The sequence below is a fragment of the Mauremys mutica genome, chromosome 23 (genome assembly GCF_020497125.1).
Source record: "Mauremys mutica isolate MM-2020 ecotype Southern chromosome 23, ASM2049712v1, whole genome shotgun sequence".
NCBI lineage: Eukaryota > Metazoa > Chordata > Testudines > Geoemydidae > Mauremys > Mauremys mutica.
The window spans coordinates 14841316-14862102 of record NC_059094.1 but is presented as its reverse complement, the minus strand read 5'-3'; the positions used below and the strand labels follow the sequence as shown (position 1 = coordinate 14862102).

Here is a 20787-nt window from a genome sequence, read left to right as displayed (position 1 = left end):
GGTGTCAGAGGTATCAAGCCTCTGACAGATTTTGGCCACTTGCTGGTCTTTTGGGAGTAGTGTTTGAATAAGGGACAGCAAATCCTGGGCTGTGGTTCCACAAAATTAGCTGATTGTAGCACAGTAGCTCAGGAAGCAGGGTTCAGTTTGGCGTATTCGTCCTTGCGGGAAAGGGCATCTGCTTTCCCATTTTGTGACCCAGGGTGGTAGGTAATGATGAAATCAAAGCTGGTAAAAAAAAAAGTGGCCAATGGATCTGCCACTGATTAAGATTATGGGCCATTCAAAGATACTCTGAGTTCTTTGAATCAGTAAGGACCTGGACTGGGTACCAACCCCACTCTAAAAGATGTCTCCATTCTTCTAATGCTGTTTTGATTGTGAGCAGCAAATTGTTCCAGATACCATAGTTTTCTCAGCAGTGGTTAGTTTACAGGAATAATATACACAAGGATGGAGTTGGTTATGTGGGCCTGCATTTTGCAAAAGTACAGCCCTGATTGCGAAGTTTGAGGTATCTGCTTCTACAGTAAAAGGTTTGGCAGAGTCTGAACACACAAGAACAGGAGCTGAAGTGAAACCTTTATGTAGCTGATTGAGGGTTGATCATGTCTCTGCCAACCAGACAAAACCAAACCGTTTTTGGAGGAGTGCAGTTACCACTGATGCTAGCTGGGAGAAGCCTTTCATGAAGTACCAACAAAAATTGGCAAATCCAAGAAATTGCTAAACTTCCTTGACATCCTTTTGGGGCATTCCACATACTGATGGCAGACACTTTCCATGGGCCCATTGTTAGGCTCCCTGGAGAAATTATGTAACTGAGGAACTTGTTAGTGTCCTTGTCAAATTCACATTTCTTCAGTTTGGCATAGAAGTCATTCTGGTGAAGTCTGAAAAGGACAAGGCAAATGTGTTGCTCATGTAGCTTCTGGTGTTTGGAGAAGAGAAGAATATAATCTAAACAGAGAACAAAATCGAACCAGCACATCCCAGAAAATTTTGTTCACAAAATGTTGAAATATAGCCAGAGAGTTACACAGCCCAAATGGCATATCTAAGTACTCAAAATGTCCATATTAAGTGTGGAATGCTGTCTTCCATCTAACATTGGCCGCTAAGCGCCAGAATTCCACAGCAAACCTGATGACTGGCCTATTCACCTGGCATAGGTTCTGAAGCATGCTCTCCGAAGAGCAGGGACAATACAGGTCATCGAAAACAATCACCAGGGCTTGGATAAATTCCTCAAGTTGCTTCAGCAGGGTGCTTGGAAGTCTCCAGGAGCGGGCTGATGCCAAAGCCAGGGCCTCCCTGATTAACAGGGTGATAAGCCCCACTCATACCTGGTCAGTGGGAAATGACAGGGGTCATAGCATGAACAGGAGCCAGCATTGACTCAGGAAGCTTCAAAAATTCACGTGGCCACCAGTGGAAATCTTTGGTTCACAAGGCACCTGGGCCCTAGGTAGGAAGATCTGTGCCAGCATGGCCATGATCTTGGTCTGCAACTTCTGCAAGGTGTCCATTACCTCTGTCAGGAAGAGGGAGGCCCTAATGGGGTTCAACCTCACAGCCAAGCCCAGTCTTTGGTCTTTCTCTCTTGGGCTTCTCAAACTCTCAAGGACACAGCTGGGACATGGGTGGTCAGGCCTAATAGTCAGAGCCATGGGGGGAAGCTAGTCTGGAGTTTAGAGCAAAGCTGAGTGGAGTCAAGAATTGGGGCCATGGGACATGTGGGTGCAGAGTTGAAAGCAGAGCGTCAGAACCAGCCAAATGCCTGAGCCAATGGGTGAGCTGGAGACTTGATCAGGAAGCAAAGCTAGGGGGTCAGAACCACAGGTGTCAAGGATGAAGAAGGGTAGGGGCTGAACTGGGCACAAGAGCAGATGAGGCAGCAGCAGGCACAGGAAGCATGACCAACCGCAGCTGCAGGCAGGGAATGCATTGAGCAGCCATTGATCTCTGGCTGTCACTGAGTTCAACAATAGGTAAGTCTGCCCCTCCATCAATCAGGCAGCCCCATCAGGATCAGCTGTGTCTAGTATGTTACTAAGAGACTGCCACGACTGCAGCTGGCTCCCTACTACTAATCCTACACCCACTCCAATTGGGTTTCTGTCCTCTTCACTCAAACTGCTTTCACCAATGTCTCCATTGACCTCTTCTTGAGTAATTCTCCATGACACTATTCCATCTTGTTTCAACTCAATCTTTTCCACTCCCTTTTGATACTGTTAATCGCTTTCTTCTCATGGACATTCTATCCTCCCCTGGTTTTCTTCCTACTTTTTGACCAATCCTTCAGCATCTGTTTCAGCAGATCCTCTTCCTTCCCCCTACCGCCTTCTATGGAAGACCCCCACGGCTTTGTCCTGAGCCCCCTCTTCTTTTTCACCTACACCTTGTCATTGGGAGACCTCATCTGTTCTTCTGTATGCTGATTACTCTGTTCTAGTGTGGAGAAATAGACTCTTCTTCCTCTGTTCAATCTCTCATCACTCACTGGCATTTCATTGTAGGTGACCTGCACTCCTTTCAAACTTCATTGCCAAAACTGAATTCTAAACCTTTTCTCCACCCCCAATCTCCATTCCTGAGCAACACCTCAGTTCTTCCTGTCACCTAATCTGCAATCTCCAGGTCATCTTTGATTTCCTCCCCCCCACTGTCTTTCTCCCTGCACATACAGTCCATAGCCAAGTCTGTCACTAAAACTCTGTCTTTCCTATCTCAGCAGCCAAATCACTTGTTTATTCTCTAGAATTTGAAGAAAAGATTGAGGGAAAATGAACACCAACCACAGGAGGAACTATAGATAGTGAGACTCCCTCTGACTTCTTAAAAGTGTATCCTACATAAAGAGTGAGAAGTATAGACATCAATGCAATGAATGCTGATTTAGTAGGTTAATGGACACTTTCTACATAATTCTCAGTGGAAAAAATTGGTAGATACCAATGGCAAGACTACAAACCTACTGTTTTCTCACATACATCCCATTGTTCTCTATATACCCTATCACTTTTTTATAAAGGCTAGACCCATACCATGTTTCAGGGCATGCCCCAATTGCTAAATGATTAGTTAGGAAGAAGCTTCAGCTTTGAGCAATTTATTTCATAATTGTTCACTACAGGGTTTCTTGCTCCACCCTCTGAAGCATTTGGTGATGCTGCTCACTTTGAGTGTCTAGACAGATTATCTATTGGCGAGAGTCTGTATGTTAATTCCTATTTTCCTCTGTTTCCCTATTTCTCCACATCTCTCTCCTATCTTGGCATGCTCACAACCACGGTCACACAGGAGTACTAATTTGGAGCATCTTGCAGTATGCACTGAGCAGGATCATGCTATTTGTACAGTAGCTATGGTTCACAAGCAGGCTGGATATTAAATCTATAACAGTCTCAACATCTGAAGATCTTCTAGTATGCAGATCTCAGCTTCATTGTTTCCAGGACACCACTTACAAAATATGTTAGAAAGCAAATGCAGAATAGAGCCTTCATTATGATTTTTTTCACCTAGCCTCAGAAGAGATGTTTTGTTCTTGATTTTTCTTATCAACAAGAAACTGTCATCATTCTAAGTAATTAACATACTTTGGACTTACACAACCTTTCAACTGAATGTTTCAGGAATTGTTATGTAACTACCATCCTTCGATTCCAGTCAGATTAATAGTTCCACAAAGGGTAACTTACTTAAATTGACTTTTAAAGATGAGTTGTAAAAAACAAAACCTGACACTAACTGAATATAGTGATATGCTGAATTCCTTACATACTAAGGATAAGAGGAATGTTCAGCAAAGTTATTTTGAATGTATTAGCTGTCCAGAAGCTGCATATTATTATTCCTTCTCCTCTACAATGCATTATATTATACCTGCTATCTAAGGTCACTGAACGAGAGGACTTTTCCAGACTGGGAGAAAATGGTGCTTTTTCAATCTAGTTAGCTCAATCAAGCTATTGAAAACCTCACTTAATACTGTTTTCCCTTTTCACTGAGCAGTTAGCCAAAATTCAGGGACTTGCAGAGTTGTTTTAGAATGAGAAATTGGTAACATGAGCCAGATACAAGTCTTAGTGTAATATTATTTTTGCAAAAAAGGTACATAATGTCTTGTTTCCCTGAACACACTAATAAACCACAGCAGGCAGTTTCTTTTCTCAGAAATCCCCAAGTCTGCCATTCCAGTGAGTACTGTCCCCAAGAAACCATGTCCCTTTGCTTCCATTCAGGGTCCTACTTGCAACTCCTTGTCCCGTCTGGCTTTTTGTCTCCAACACACACGACCTGCAGCTGATATCCTCACCTAGATCCTGCATTTGCAATCAGGGTTAGCACTCTATACAAATTAGCCCCAAATCCTGTAGCTATTCTTACTACATAAAGTTGCTTGATTGTCCCATCCTCCTTTTGAGCTTGAAAATGCTTGGCACACCCATTAGCTTCAGGGAGGTCTGAGATGGTCTATGGACCCAAAACGCCTCCACAGGTAGCCATTAACACCTTTCAGCATAATATGAATATAGGTTTTAATATTTAGGCTCTATCTTGACCTGCAAAAATCACTAGAAAGGTGTTAGACTGTATCTATGTTGGTATTAAGTGGGATTTTCAATTGATTTAAACTTGCTCAATTAAGATAACTTAATTTGGGGAGGGGGTTACCTTTTTCTCCTAATCCAGACAAGGCCACTGATAAGCATCAGAGAAGTTAAGTGATGGACTGTGGGGTTTATTTAATATGTGTAATGATTTTGAAGACTACATGGGGGTACAACAAAATAAGGTAACTAAAACCATGTGGCTACAGTGGACTACTGGGGTTAGACAACAGTAACACTTTGCATGATTTTGTTCTACATACAGTAGGAGGCAGATGTGTGATTTCTGACCATTTTAAAAAGAAATGTAAATTATACATCCAGTGCCCAAATAGTTTATTTTGTGTGTCTTTCATTGTTTATAAACAAAATGATCTAAAAGACAGTTGTCAGGACAGTACTTAAATACTTTTCAAACAAACCATAACAGATTATAGGGATTCCAGCTGAGATGAAGCATTAAAAAGGGAATCAGGTGTCAATTTCTTAATGTATATAGAATATCTCAGGAATGATCAAGGAAGGTGGGCAGAGAACTACTACTACTACTGGAACACTACAAAAGAAGGGCCACATGATCTGAGTACCCATTTGCTAAACCAAAATTATGGACAGAATGAAAATGACCTTTTTATAATTCTAGCAAGAAGTGTACAGCTGTGAACCTGAAACTTCCAAATCTCATCTACTAAATTGTGTTTCAATACAATCTCTTCCCTCCCTCCTTAAGAATTCCCTCCATTAAGAATTTTAGGTCCTTATTTTATACAGTGAATGCATGCCAATTGTCCATACTTATGCCAGAACTAATTGTTATGCTAATAAGCAGAGGCTTTTATACCATATTACTTGTCTAAGAACTGTTTCCAGTATTGTTTTTTTTAAAAGAAAAGAAATACCCAAAAATCAAACTAGCACTATCTTTTACTATGCAAATAGTGATGCATGAAATACAAAGTAAGAAGGCTTATCCTTACATCAAGTACTTTTTTTACTTTTTTTTTTAAATCGGGGATAAGATGGGGGCAGGGAGCCCTTTATGAGCCAGGAAGAACCCTGTAAGGGAGTGGGGAGGACAAAGACACAAACCACATAACGTCCATCTCAATCCATCTTGTTCCACTAAAAATACAAATACTGAAAGGGGGTTGACAGCAGCCTTCCGTCATGATCTTGTTAGCGGATGAATAGGGGACACCCCACCAATAGGGTGACCAGACAACAAATGTGAAAAATCGGGGAGGGGGGTGTAATAGGAGCCTATAAGAAAAAGACTCGAAAATCGGGACTGTCCCTATAAAATTCGGACATCTAGTCACCCTACCCACCAATACCTTGACTTGACAATTAAGGCTGCAGCTAAATGCTTTTGGGAGGAAGAGGGAGAAGCGACCTCCTACTTCCGCTTTAGTTCTGCTACTGGTTTCACATGCCTCGCGTTGAATGTAAGGCTTCCTCCTTTACAAAAATGAGAACTAGAAAAACCTGTATTCGACCCGCACACTCTCCCAACCCAAGAAACCCCTGGATATTTGAAATTTTCACACTGGTAAACAATGACCGTGCTCAGTTTATTGCGGGCAACAGTGAACAAATGAATCTTCCTGGGGAGATTGCGGGTGCGAGGAGAGGAAAACAGCGCAGAGCAAGGTGAGCTCAACCTGAGCAAACAGCGGAAGCTGCTGGGTTGTGCCTGCTACAATCGGTGCGTTGCCCCTTTAATTGTGTCCTCAGCCCTCGGGCGTCTCTGACCAACGCCCACGTCAGCAAATACCTTTTGTTTCTGTCGCGTTCGGCCTTGCGTGCGGGACCCGCAAACTGCGTTAAAGTGACAAAGAGCCTCAGCCTAGAGTCCGGGGAATCGCAAACCGACCTCCAGCTCCTCCCCGGCTCCGCAGCAGCAGCCGCCGCCGGTAAGTGGCGGCTCCGCAGCCGGGCGGACCGGGCGTTGGGGGCTGAAATGGCCCCAGCCCGGCCCGAGCCGCAGGCCGGGACAGCGGCTGGCTCTGCGGACCCGAAGCGGGCTGGGGTCCGGACCCAGCCGCTCTCCGGAGCCGAGCTTCAGCCCCGAGCGAGCCGCGCTCGCAGGGAGACCTAAGCGGGCGCCATTTGTAGCCCGGGCGCTGCTGGCACAGGCCGGGGGTGGCAACAAAGGGCTGGTGGGAAGCGGGAGCTCGGCGGGGCGAGGCCGCTGCCAAGGGGGAAGGAGACGCGCGTGTGAAATGCAGGAAGCTGGAGCCCAGGCAGGGGCTGCTCGGGCCCCGGTGGGCGGCGGGTCCCGGGCGGAGCGGCCCAAGGGAGGCTGCTGGCCGTGGAGCTGGAGCTCCGGGACGGGGCAGCCCCCTCCCAAGCTGCCTGGCGCGGGGGCCTGATCCCGGGCACTGATGCTTCGCCCACTTAGGAGACAGCCGGGCGACAGCTCCTGCCTTGAGCTGGGATTTCTCGTATCGGGAGCCCGCCCGCACCAACCACTGAGCGGGCGTCTCTCGCGCCCTCGGGCATCCCTGGCTCCCAGTGCTCCAGGGGCCACATCAGACTTGGCGTAAGGGTGATTGACAGCGCCCTCCGCCAATGCCGTCGTGTGTCCGCCGAGATTTGTGCAGGAGGCACTGGCTTCCCTCCGCGGCCCTGGTCTTTCTGCGCATTGGCTGCAATGGTGGAGAAAGGTAGCCCGGTGACCTGCTTATCTCAGGCAGGAACGCTATTGAACCGTAACCCTCCTATCTGTTAAAAGGATGGTGGTTCTTTCCCGCTGCTGAATCTGTAACGGGTTTTTGAAAAGTTTCATTGAGTTTTGCTCAGTTTTAGGATATAAATGCACTGAGCTGGAGCATCCAACTGAGGCATCTCATCTGCTCTATCAAAATAGTCTCGCTTCTCTCTCCCTCATGCTAACGCGGGCTGATCCCTTGGAGCCTTTATTAAAGAAACGTTTTTGAAATTGTTCAGCAACTTTGGTTCACATGTAGCAGCTCAAGATTGTAATTATTCTTTATTGTAGAGCAACGCTTCCTGTTACCCTTTTTTGGAATGGAGATATCTTCCCATCAATTTCATCTCCTTCAGCAACTAAATGAGCAGCGCAAGCAAGACTTATTCTGTGACTGCAGTATCCTGGTTGAGGGGAAAGTCTTCAAAGCACATCGAAATGTGCTGTTTGCCAGTAGTGGTTATTTCAAAATGCTCCTTTCCCAAAGCTCAAAAGAGACTAGTCAGCCAACCACAGCTACTTTTGAGGTCTTCTCTCCTGATACCTTCACAGTTATTCTGGACTTTGTATATTCAGGAAAACTGTCTCTCACTGGTCAAAATGTGATCGAAGTAATGTCAGCTGCTAGTTATCTGCAGATGACAGATATTCTTAGTGTATGTAAGACATTCATTAAATCCTCACTGGAGATTAATGAAAAAGAGAAGGATCACTACTTCACCCTTTCAGCCAAAAGGATCAACAGTAGATTTGACCGTCCACCTTTTTATAGGTCAAGAAGGAAAGTTAAAAGCAACCCCATCCGTTCTCACGTAATTCCAGATCAAAAGGCAGGCATGGTGAATGAAAATTCCTGGACCAATAACAGGAACCACTCCTCTTCACAAATGAATGTCCAACAGCAAGAAACACAATTATTCAAAAGAGGCCAAAAGCTTGGCTCAGTGAAAAAGCGCCAAAGGCGTCTAGGACTGTCACAGTCCCTTGACTTTCTGAAATATAAATCAAACAAACCTGATGAGGCCAGGGGAAGTTGCAGTGCTTCAGAGACTAACCACGTTTCCCAATCCAAAGAGCAAATTCAGTTTGACACAGAGAATAACACTGCTCATACTGGGTACCGATGTGATCAAGAATCAAAGGTGATACCAAAGAAATGGTCTGTTGCTCAGCTGGAACAAGAACTTTCAAGAACTTCCCCTGTGTATCTGGATTTAAAAGCAGATGAACTGTATACCTCTATGCCCACTATTCTAGGTGTAATGGGTGGTTGGAATGAAGGTAAGAGAAGATATAAGTTTATAAGGTGTTTGTCTTCAGACTTTTCTCAGGGTTCTCTTGGAAAAGATTCTGGCTGTCTGCAAAACCTTGGGAAAGACACAGTCATGTGAATATGCCCAAACTTTAAGCTTCATTACACTTTCTTAATTCAATATAACATCTAAGGAATAAGGAGAGAGAAGCAATATAGTCTAGTGGGTGGGCATCTAGACTCTGAGCCAGAAGACTTGAGCTAGATCCTCAGCTGGTGTGACTTCAATGGAGCTATGAGACATTTTACACCAGGCTGAGGATCTGAGCCCTAGTTTCTACTCCTTGTTTACCACTGATCTGCTGTGACACCTCAGGTAAATTACTTCATCTCTCTGTCCTTCCCCTCTCCCCCTCCCCCACTTTATCTGTCTTGTTTATTTAGATAGTTCCTGCCCCAAAGAGCTTGCAGTCTTTCATGCTAATGTACCTATAGAACAATGGAGTCCCAACCTCGGTACCACTAGGTGCTACAGTAATAGCTTGTGCATTTAAGTTATTAGACCTAGATCCTTCATATCCTTACACATGAGTAATCTTATTGACTTCAGTGATACTGTTCAGGTGCATAAGTGTTTGCAGGATTGGGTTCAAGGAGGTTTACTGTATGCAATCAACAGTAGAGATAAGTACAGTATAAGAAAGCAATCAGTGTGACCAAAGAAATTAACAGAAATTTGCACTAAGCTAGAATTGCATTATTGATGATCCACGCTCTGCCAAATGAAATATTTACTATTAAACATTTGAAGTCTATATTCATTCATACTGCATATATTTAAGAAATTTTGCAATTCACAGTAACTTATGCTTTTCAATAATTCTGATGGCAAAAGCTACTGAAACCGCTGAAGGTTCAGAAGTGTTCCTCAAGGAGTTACACTGCAGAAAATGTCTTAAACATTAGTAAAATAAGGAGTACCCAATGGGAGAGGGAAGAGAAGAGTTCTGTATATTCATGTGTACAATACTGAAAATATTCACAGATTTTAAGGGGAAAACAAAACAAGTTGGTTTAAAAAACAACAATGGGGTCCTTATGACTAAAAGTCCATATTAACTGCTGTGTCTGTAAGATGGCTGTGACAGGCTTAAATCTGCTTAGATATGAGTCACAGCTGTGCCTAAAGGAAATTTAGAAAATGGCTTAGTATATTTAGTAGTAGCATGGTGCACCATCACAAGTAAGAACCAGACTGGATTCTTGGGTTTAGACTTTTCCTGAATTGGCATGGATTGCCATTACTCCAAGTGAGAAGCACCACATTAGCCATTTAGCTGCTTCTGTCTTAAATGTCAGGTAGATCCCCTCTCCCTGTGAGGCAGAGAGGGAATTGAATGCAAGTCTCCCACATCTCAAGAGAGCTCTTGCCACTGGGGTAAAAGTTATGATAATCTTTCCTCCCACCCCCAGGAACTATTTGGTGAATTTATGTCAAATATGTTCATAATTTCAGGTTGACTGAAACTACATTTTTTGACAAACTACTCATCTGAAAAAAATTCAGTAAGTTCTAACTGGTACCAGCCTACTCGGAGTTCCTCTGGGCGGCGTCCGCTGGCTCCCTTGACGCCTTCGAGGAGCAGTGGGCGCTGTCCGGGGTTCTCTGCTCGGTGTCCCCGTCAGGCTCCCTTCTTATGACCCTTTGACCGCACTCCTGTCCCTGTTCTTTTATTAGTTGTCCCCCACAATTAGTGGGTTTCTGAGGCCCTGTGGATCCTCCCATTAGGCTGAGGGGGGGGTTCCGTTAGCATGGGGTGGGCTTCCGCCCGCCCCATTTCCCGGAAACCCAATAGATACTACCTGAGGGATTGCCTCTCTCTCCCTGCCATACTGCAACTGCTGTGATCATCAAAGGCACTTTAGCTACACCGCCCCCTCCCTTATAAAAGGGAAGAAATGTGTTCTCTGTGACTTGCTTCCCCACACTTGGTCCAAAATAGTCTGAATTTGATGACGTTCTGGATATACTGCAAAAGACCTCTGTTTAAGGGGATTTTTGGAAAGGCTTAGAATATGCTTTCTTGAGGAACAAGTGGCTGGCAGAATTCTGTGGAATTTATTTTAATGCTGCTGAGATCTAATTTGTATTTTTTGTATAAATTACATTAAGGCCCCTTGAGTCTTGGAATGATGTCTTTATTTCAAATTTAAACAAATATTCATCTGGTTTTCAAAACATTACCTGAAGCAAGAATCCAATATGCAAGCATCTGAAAACCTATGCATGTTAAGGCACCTTCTGTATAGATGTAAATAACCTAGTTTAGGGGCAGTCTATCTAGGACAGAATCCACTATCTAAATCAGTTCACCAAGTATGAGACTTTTTATTAAGTTGAAAAAATTATGAACTGGGAGAGGAGAGAAGGAGGGTTGCGGTTGGGGTTTGGGTTCTTTTCTCTCAAGTGACAGATTACAGGAAAAGCTAACTTTGCTTCAATTAATCTGTGTCTAAGGAAGAGGCTATTGATGTTTACCTAACAAATAGGATTTTCTCTGTAACAGATGATCTACCTAAGATGAGATTCAAGTGCCCCTTCTGCACCCATACAGTGAAACGGAGAGCAGACATGAAGCGGCATCTTCGATGTCACACAGGGGAACGACCTTATCCGTGTGAGGCATGTGGGAAAAAATTCACAAGATTAGAGCACCTACGTAGCCATTTCCAAACAGTATGTCATTTGCCTAAAGACTGGTTTTCTCAAAAAAATGAAATTTATGTTGGCAACAGCAGTTTATTATCCAGAACCAGCCCCAGAGATAGGTATATCTCCATATTTATTTATCTCATGGAACTGGAAGGGACCCTGAAAGGTCAATGAGCAGGCTGCCCAGAGGGGGGGGCAAGTGGGGCAATTTGCCCCACACGCCGGGCCCTGCAGGGGCCCCCAAGAGAATGCTCTGGCCCTGGCCTCGCCTCCCCCTGCGCCTCAGCGTGCTGCGTACAGGAGCAGCCCTGGACAAAGCTAAAGCGGCATGGCTCAGGCAGGGCCTGAGCTCTGCCCCACTCAGAGCCGCAAGGTAAGGGGGTGGGGCTGCGAGCTCCGGGGCCCTGCTGGAGTTATGCCACTGCAGCGCTGTCCAGGGCCGCTCCTGGACGTGGCGCACTGAGGCTTCAGGAAAGGGGAGAGGCGGGGGTAAGCAGCATGGCAGGGAGTCGGGGGGGGTAAGGGGCAGGGAGTCCCAGGGACAGTCAGAACACAGGGAGGGGGCAGAGGTTCTGGGGGGTGGTCAGGAGACAGGGAACAGGGGTTGGATTGTGGGCATTCCGGGGGTCTGTCAGGACTCAGCAGGGGGGGATAGGGGTCGGGGCAGTCAGGGGACAGGGGGGACTGGGGGGGTGGGGTCCTGGGGTGGTGGTTGGGAAAGGGGTCTTGGGGGGGCAGTGAGGGGACAAGGAGCAGGATGGGTCAGGGATTCTGAGAAGGGCAGGAAGTGGGTGGGGGTTGGATAGGGGGCAGGGCCAGGCTGTTTGGGAAGACACAGCCTTCCCTAGCCTAAAGTTCATTCAGCAGTTTGAGGCTTGCAGACAGCTATTAAACACAAAGAGCCAAGCTGTTATCTTTTCCATGGGGGAGGGATCACATGAGAAGAGCAATATCCTACATCACCTACCTCCTTCCCAACCCTACTAAGGGAGACCCCCCTTCCCCTGCATTCCCCGAGACTCCAGAGGGGTTAATTCAGTGGTTCTCAAACTTTTGTACTGGTGACCCCTTTCACATAGCAAATCTGAGTGTGACCCCCCATTATAAATTAAAAACACTCTTTTATATATATAACTCTATTATAAATGCTGGAGGCAAAGCAGGGTTTGAGGTGGAGGCTGACAGCTCGCAACCCCCAATAAGAACCTCATGACCCCCTGAGGGGTCCTGACCCCCAGTTTGAGAACCCCTGGGTTAATTTAATTTTAGCACCCTGTGTCCATTCACATGCATGTGCTATTTTGAGCATTTCAGTTTTCACAACATAGGCTCATCCCAGATTCTGGAACACGCTCAAATGCTCAGTTCGTGGAGTATGTACATAAGCTATACTAAAGACAAATCCACAGTAACCGTCTCCAGTTTGTGAGGGACCCCATGGAGCCAGTCTCTAGGAAACAGATACATTCATGGAGCTTAAGTCCATTAATGGCTGTTAGCCAGGATGGGTAAGGAATGGCGTCCCTAGCCTCTGTTTGTCAGAGGGTGGAGATGGATGGCAGGAGAGAGATCACTTGATCATTGTGTTAGGTTCACTCCCTCTGGGGCACTTGGCATTGGCCACTGGCAATAGACAGGATACTGGGCTGTATGGACCTTCCGTCTGACCCAGTATGGCTGTTCTTATGTTTTAAGCTAAATTAACCCAAACTTATGGAGACAGATGAGTCAAGGAAGCCAGCAGAGTATCAGAAACTTGAAAAAATCTCTGACTGGATGGACTCAGGTGTTTGGTCACCAGGAGAGGTGGTTTAAAAGTTTTGGATTTTTTTTTTAAAAAGCAGAATTTTTTATTGTTTCTTTAAATAAACACAGCAAGCAGCAAATATTTGGCCACACTTCTGAAACCCCAAACCATGTTCGGTTTGGCAGACTAATTTCAGCTTTTCAATTTAAAAAAAAACAACAAATTTTGAAGGAAAGCAAACATTGTCTGATTTTTTTTCTGCTTTTTAAAAACCTAGTTTTTGATTCAAAAAAAGTTGATGGAAAATATTTGTCCAACCCTTTTAGTGAGCTTTAGTGCCTTTTAGCACTAGCTGATGCTGAGAACCAGATACCCCTTGTAAAGGTGACTTGAAAAGAAGTTATCAAAAGTGGGTTTGTGCTGAGATGTGGAAGGTTTTTAAATGTTTATTTTTTCCCAGGGCTTCCCTGGGAGAGGTGCGGGTGGGGGGGCAAGTGGGGCAATTTGTTCTAGGCCCTGCAGGGGCCTGCCCTGAGAATATAGTATTCTATAGTATTGCAACTTTTTTTTAATGGAAGGGGCCCCTGAAATTGCTTTGCCCCAGGTCCCCTGAGTGGCCCTATCATTGAGTCCAGGCCCCTGCCTTCACTAGCAGGATCAAGTACTGATTTTTGCCCCAGATCCCTAAGTGGCCCCCTCAAGGACTGAACTCATCATCCTAGGTTTAGCAGGCCAATGCTCAAACTATTGAGCTATCCCTCCCACCTAGACAGTGCCCTGTATAAAATAATTTAGCAGTCTCACCTGGCAGTTTAGGAACTAGACAAGTGTCTACATCACAACACTAACCATCAAATTTATCATTAAAATTAGCACCTTGGGTGGTAGCATAACCATGGCTTTTGTGGTATAAAGAGACCATAGAGACTGAACTTCTCTCTCTTGTCCCTAAATGTTAAGATGGATGAGGTCTTTTGGAACAGTGAAAAGAAACTTGCCCGGTAGCTCCATGTGCTGCACCTGTTATGTGCACAAATAGGACTTTGGTCTCAAACTTATGGACTTATTCTTCTGTGAAAACAAGTGCCTTTTACATGTAAAATAATAATATTATATTACAGTTATTTCTAAATCCTGTCTAAAAAACCTTAAGCAGCATTTAAAAGAAAGGGCCATATAAAATGCACAACAGGTACAATTTAGAAAAAAAATGGTCTTCAAATGAGATTGAGGTGTGGTGGAGAACAAAGAAGCCACAAATTAGTAGTAGATAGCAAAAATTAGCTTTTAATCTACTTAAGAATTGGATAATGTAAGTGTAAATCAGCTTTGAAGTGTGAAATATTAGTGTGGCATTTCCATTACTTTTTTTAAAGTATCCCATCTTTATTTGTCTTGGTACACAGATACACCATGCCTATGTGAATACCTGGAACCAGTTAGTAACTTGGTTTCCAGTTTAAATAAAAAGATGGTTGTACCACAGAAGCAGAGCATTCTGTCCTACGTGTGCTTTGTGTTGCATAAACAGCTCTGGGTAGGAAAAAAGCTTTCCCCTTCTGATAAGCAGATACTTCATTTATTGTGCAGATGGAGTGTTTTAAAACTACAAAATGAAAATTAAAGATATTTAACGATCCAGTGTACTTGTACTAGACTTATTAAATAAATCAGTGCAGATCTGTTGGTTCTTGCTCTAGAAGTCTCATGCTTATAATCCCCTTACTTATTTTTAGGGTGATCTAATGCATTTCTCAGTTTATAAAAATTACTGTAGATGTTCTCAAAGAAAAAAATAAAAGCTATATTAACCCTTCTTTGGATGAAAGCTGATATTTTCCATTTTAAATCTCTAGATACACCAAGCTGGTAAACTAATCTGCAGAAAATGTAAGAATCATGTCACCGACCTAACAGGACACGTGGTTCAACAAGGAACAAGGCGCTACAGACTATGTAACGAATGTCTAGTTGAAGCAGGTATTGACAGAATTCATGATGACTTAGATGCAGAACACCCTCTTACTATCTCTCTAGGAGACAAAATTTCTGGGTGGCACTTGGATGAAGAGCACAGATCAGATGTAGAGATGGAGGATGAACCTGATAAATTTGTCATCCAACAAGCTAATGATGATAGCACAGATGAGACTGAAGAAAAAGTGAAACCGAATCTTAGATAGTTGTATTTGGAGTGAAATCTACTAGTGCTCTTCTCATCACTGACTTACTAAGTCTTGCCATTTAAGAGACAAAGATCTACTTAATCATTAATAGATCTTTTAACAATACTGTATGGGAGCAAAATAAGGCCTACAATCTAATGTGCACATAGTTTAGGACATAGGAACTTCTTTCCAACTACATTTTTTTGCTACAATGTAAAGATCCCTGAAAATTGGCCAGAAACAACTGAATATCTGGAGAGCTATTAAAATGACTTATTTTAGGGTAAACCAAAGACCACTTCAAAGTTCCTGTTTGAATGGAAGCGTGAACCAGTTTTCCTTCCTTTATTTCAAAGCCTTTGTTAGAACAAAGTTGTTTAAGATGTTCAGTAATCTAAAATGTATCTCTTAATAGGTTTAATGTTCTGCTAGCTGCATCAAAGCAAGAACTACTGAATCAGTTACTATGAAAACACTTACTAAAGCCAGTAGTTAATAAATATTTTCTGTAAATACTGTATTTACCCTATATGTACACTTATGAAAAACTTACATTTGATATTTGTAATAAAACGTACAAGTAATTAATCTGACTAATCTGTTAGAGTAGCATTTTTTGAGAAAATGCTACCCTTTACTAGTTACAAGAAGCATTTTAAAGAATATCTATATAGAGTAGGTTACTGAACAGAACAGCTACATTTGGATGGAATGAGTTTGCATCCTGAAATGAACAACATGATTCACACTATTGAGGCTTTTTAATTTAGACTACCTATAAACAGAGTTGCTTTGAAATAAGACTAATATTAGAAGTGCAATCTTTACAAAGGGTTTATTTATATATATTTTAAACAAATGTGTTCAGGACTTGCATTAAACTGATAAAGGGGATTGGTTAGGCATGATGGAGAATTTCAGGCACCTATGATTTAGGAACACAAGTCCTATTTTCAATTGGACTTGTGACAAATCCTTCATGCATATTTGGAAGCATTTACTGTTTTCAGTGTAACACAAAACACAGTATATTAAGTATAGTGACAAGTGAGACTGAGGGCTAAAACATACAAATTTAAAATACAATTCATTAATTCATTTTAGAACTTTTTTGTAAACAAATACAGATCACACTTCAAGAATTTGGATTTGACTACACAAGGTGAATGGCAGTACAGAATTGAGCCCCTAGTCTACATTTGTGAGCTGCGTGGAAGGCAACTTTCCCTGTTCCTGGATCTATCTTTTTAATCCTTAAGAACCATCTTTGTAGAATGCTCAATCATGTGGACTCAGCAAAACCTTTAGATCCTAGAAACACTGAATTCTTAGTGATAACTGCTACAATACTTCAAAAGGGAAATGCAAAAAAGAAACACTAAGCACTGGCAGTGGCGAATGGGAGGCTCCTGAGTGGAGAATGTCAGCCTTATGAAGAGAAGCCACAGCTCTCTCCCATACCCAGTTTCTAGTTCTCTTTTCTCCCAACATAACTGCAGGAGAACAAATGACTTTCATGAGTTATTAAAAGTAAACAAAAGGTTCTTGAACAAGCTTTGAAATAGGAGGCTATAGACTAAGTAGCAACAATGGGCCTGATTCTCTCCTGTATCCCAGCCCCCTTCACACTGCTCCAGTGACCTAAAGTGACAGCAAACCTGGCAGAAATGGCCTTTAGAGAATTACACCCTGCCTGCCCCAGAACAGCTCTGCCACTATTTCCTTATAGCCTCGAGTATAGGAAATGTCAGGACAGAGACGCAGTGCAGCCAGAGCCTACTTGTGCTGTGGTTATCATCAGGCAGTGAATTGCCCCTATGGGGCATGACTACTCTCAGCCTCCAGCTGCAATAGATGAGAGATTGCTAAGTTTCAATGGGCTGAACAGGCCTTCAGACAGTCTAAGAGCTTGTCTACACTAGAAGGCTGCAGCTGTACCACTGTAGCGCATCTGGTGAAGACTCTATGCCAACAGGGGAGAGCTGCTCCCACCAACATACCACTGTCCACACTGGCACTTAAGTCAGTGTAACTTACATCACTGGTGGGGATGGGGGGCTTATTCACACCCCTGAGCAACATAAGTTATACCCACACAACCGGTAGTGTAGACAAGCCCTTAGAATACGAGTGCACATAGAATTTAAACTAGTTTTTGGCATGTCCATTCATTAAAGCCTATATACTTTAAACAAACATTTAAAATATAAATCGGTTTGTTTCTTACCTACCAAAGTCCAAAGTTTTACCCAGCAAGTGTCACGCCTCCTAAAAGCAAAGCATTTTTTTGCATTACAATAACCATTTTATATAGCATCTTTTACATATTCTCAAAACACTTCTACAGTTAAATGGAAGTTGCACAGAAAAAGAGAAAAAATAATTTTTAATTTTAACAGGGATCAACAATGGAGATATACTTCCAGAAGAGACTTGAAAATATCTGAAGTTGAGGTGAAAGACACACAAGGCTGTTCTGAACCCAAGGAGCTGCAAATGCGGTTCTTACTTACATTAGCAAATTTCTTAGCCATTGTTCAGCAAGGGTGCAGCTGCTCCTGTGCTACCAATGCATAGTGCAATATAGACCACATGCATGCATATTTAAAAAAAAAACCTGTATCATCAAATACCAAAGTGGCTAGATTTTATGGAGGGGCAGAGGAGACCAGTGCTAAGATAAGTGAATAAAGGAGGGGAGGGAGAAGAGAGACAAAGCATGTGAGGTTGTTCAGAGTAAATGAGTAGAAGGCTTTGAAATCAGGATCCAAATTAGTCAATGGGGTAATTTCATTGCAGTAAGTAGATGGAGTTACTTCATGGATGAGTAGGGCCTCAGAGGACATTTTTTCCCTTATGCACTGAACCAGATGATGATCTAGTAGTATCTATGATGAGTATGGGATTACACTTGTTTTAATGTATGAGAAAGTAGACAGAAGCATTCTGCACAAGCTGAAATCTATTAATCAAACCTATAGTATCTGTAAATGCATGAACCATGCTCTTTTCAAAGATGCAGCCTTCCCAAGAGGTAATGTATTTATTTAAAAATAAATATGGAATACAATTAAAAGTATGCCCCAAAATAAAAAAAAGTGAGATACCTATTTGTTTGTAAACAGATTATGCTTTCTCTAGTCTATTTTTCTAAACAGAGCATTCCCTTTGCATCTAAACTATTTTTTTAAAGTTTACTCATTTTTAACTACCAGATTGTAGATGTAAATATGTATTTAACAAAATGAAATGTGTAGTCATGTCATTAGTAAAATCAACTACTTTTATTTTAAAATAGTGACTTCATAAAACTTGCAATTCTTTACAGATAATACACTGACAAAAGATTTTAAAAAAATTGCTATATATTTTACTGTATACATTTGAATTCCTTTCAAATGTATTAATAAATTTGGCATTATGAGTGAAATATAAATGGGAAAAAGATGGTCCTATAATATTAAAGAGATAAAACAAATGTAAAATTTCATCCACAAGCACAAGCCCTTCATCTGCAGGGGAGCCACATATGCACCTATGAGGTCAGCACTTTCCACCCCTCCCAAAAAATAAAAAAATTTTGTAATGTGTTTTCAGAGTATAGATTTTTTTCAAAGCCAGGACAGGTTGGGTGTGACCAAAAATCTGACAGATCTTTGGAGTTTGAGGAAGGAGGCCCAGACCAGTTGTTGGCAAAAATGCATCCCCGTCACAGGAAAATCATCAGAATTGACAACCATGTTGATAGTTTCAGCAATCTAAAGACTGAATGGGAACAGAAGCTGAACTACCTTCTCCATTCCTTGGGATGGTCCCCGTGGAATAGGCCTAAGCGATCATCCGGGCTCATGGAAGAAGCTTGTACTGCTATTGGCTGTGCTGCAATTTATTTTTACAGACTGAGGCTTTCACTCCAGGGATGTTGTTCAAGAACCCCAAAATACACCGAAAGAGACATTTGCGGAGGGTGCCCATATAGTGGTGAGGGAGAGCCTTCGTTTTCATATTTACAAGCAGACCCATTCCACAGGAAACCCATTTCAATTTTAGCAGTGAGGTGGGCCCATACAGATGCCAGGGAGTGCCAGTTCCCTCATTCAGGGGCTGGCTGAATGACTGCAAGAGGCACCAGTTTCAAGTCTCTTCTGACTTTTTCAGGAGATGGTTCCACCTAATGCCCACCCATGTTTAGAAAAAATAAATACCTAACATTTCACATTTTCTCCACAGAGAACATTATTTTCCCCCTCTCATGGTTTTAAATTTAAAACATACTGATTCCCCCTACCCCCTTGAGCTCAAGCACCACCCACTCCGTGCCTCTCACAGGTAGTGCCTTTTATTGAAGGAGAAATCCGCCAACCTCCTCTTAGGACACCCTCCCCTTCTTACAGCAACAGCCCTCTCTCCTTCCCTCCGCTTAGCCCACCACCCTTCACAGGGGCACTGGCCACTGTCTAGTTACAGGGCCAGTAGCCCCTCCCCCCCCAAATACTGTCATACAGAGATGGTACCCCTAGTTCCAGCACCTATAGGTGAGGCTGCACCCCCTGGCTTTGATTTGCCACCCTGCCCCCTCTATCCCCTCAGGAGAGGCCCCCCCCACCCTCCCCTACAGAGCCTTCCGCTCACGCTTCCACTGCCGCTGCCCCTTTAGCTTTCCCCACACTGGGGACCATGTTACCCCCCCTTCATGCCAAAAATCGACCCCACATGCCACATCCAGCCCCACCTGAAACTCCTTCAGGCACCAATGGGCACTGAACCTGACCCGCCCAAGGTTGCTCTCATGACAGACTCCCAACTCGAAGCACCATTGGCTGAATACAGCCACCTGACAGCCAATGGGAACTAGATTAATCTGATTGACAGCCACTTGGTCCAATAGAACTCCTTCCTGATGAGCTGCCTTGAGTGGGTGGGACCTGAGCCAGTGCTCAAACAGCTCTGTGGAGTAAACAAAGCTCCAGAGCTTCCCGCTGGCCCCATGTCAACTCTGCGCTGCTATTGGCTGAACACATCAGTGCACTGTTTTTGCCCAATGGGGTGATGAGTTGCCGTGAGGGAGGGACAGGGGCTGGCTTGGGCAGGAGACTGTCCCCGTTCACGCCCTGGCCCTCAGACAGGTGTGTCTTTTGGTTCCACTCTTATGCTATAAACCCTCCCAACCAGCCTGCTCTCTGGCTCCACCCCACCAGCCAGCATTGGCCTAGCAGTGTCCAGCTGAGGCCCAGCTTCCCTCACAGCCCGGGCTGGTTCCCCATTGTATGCTGTATTACACACCCACCCCACTCATGATCATCAGCTCAACTAGTTGTCAGGCTCACACACGCACACCCACCCTTCCCAGACAAACAGGACATCACCCCGCTGCAGCCAGCTCTGGGGTGGAGGGCAGCAGCAGGCAGCCAACATGATGGTACATCTTGCAACAGCCTGAGAGAGGGGCAGTTTAGCCAATATGTCATTACCCACACGTAACAGTTGCAGAGGGTCAACTGGAGGAAGCAGGAAGGAAATTGGTGGTGGCATTTTCCCTACTCCACCTACAAAACTAACCCTACCACTCTGTCTCACC

General features: G+C 43.7%; 1 protein-coding gene across 7 annotated transcripts; it reads left to right on the top strand.

Moving 5' to 3' along the window:
• The first annotated feature begins 1753 nt into the window (after positions 1-1753).
• LOC123355260 (zinc finger and BTB domain-containing protein 8A-like) lies at positions 1754-19002 on the top strand. 7 transcript variants are annotated; one of them, XR_006575038.1, is made up of 5 exons: positions 6034-6324; positions 7621-8610; positions 11149-11410; positions 14898-15021; positions 17609-19002. XR_006575038.1 is itself a non-coding variant. In XM_044997537.1 (5 exons), exons 2-5 carry the CDS (start codon positions 7650-7652, stop codon positions 17644-17646), a joined length of 1293 nt encoding a protein of 430 aa, XP_044853472.1. In that variant the 5' UTR covers positions 6035-6324; positions 7621-7649; the 3' UTR covers positions 17647-19002. The 7 variants fall into 7 exon arrangements, 6 of the variants coding, with proteins under 6 accessions (XP_044853470.1, XP_044853473.1, XP_044853472.1 ...); XM_044997537.1 differs by having other exon boundaries at positions 6035-6324; positions 11149-11318; XM_044997535.1 differs by lacking the exons at positions 6034-6324; positions 17609-19002 and adding an exon at positions 1754-1991 and having other exon boundaries at positions 11149-11318; positions 14898-15802.
• Positions 19003-20787: the final 1785 nt, after the last annotated feature.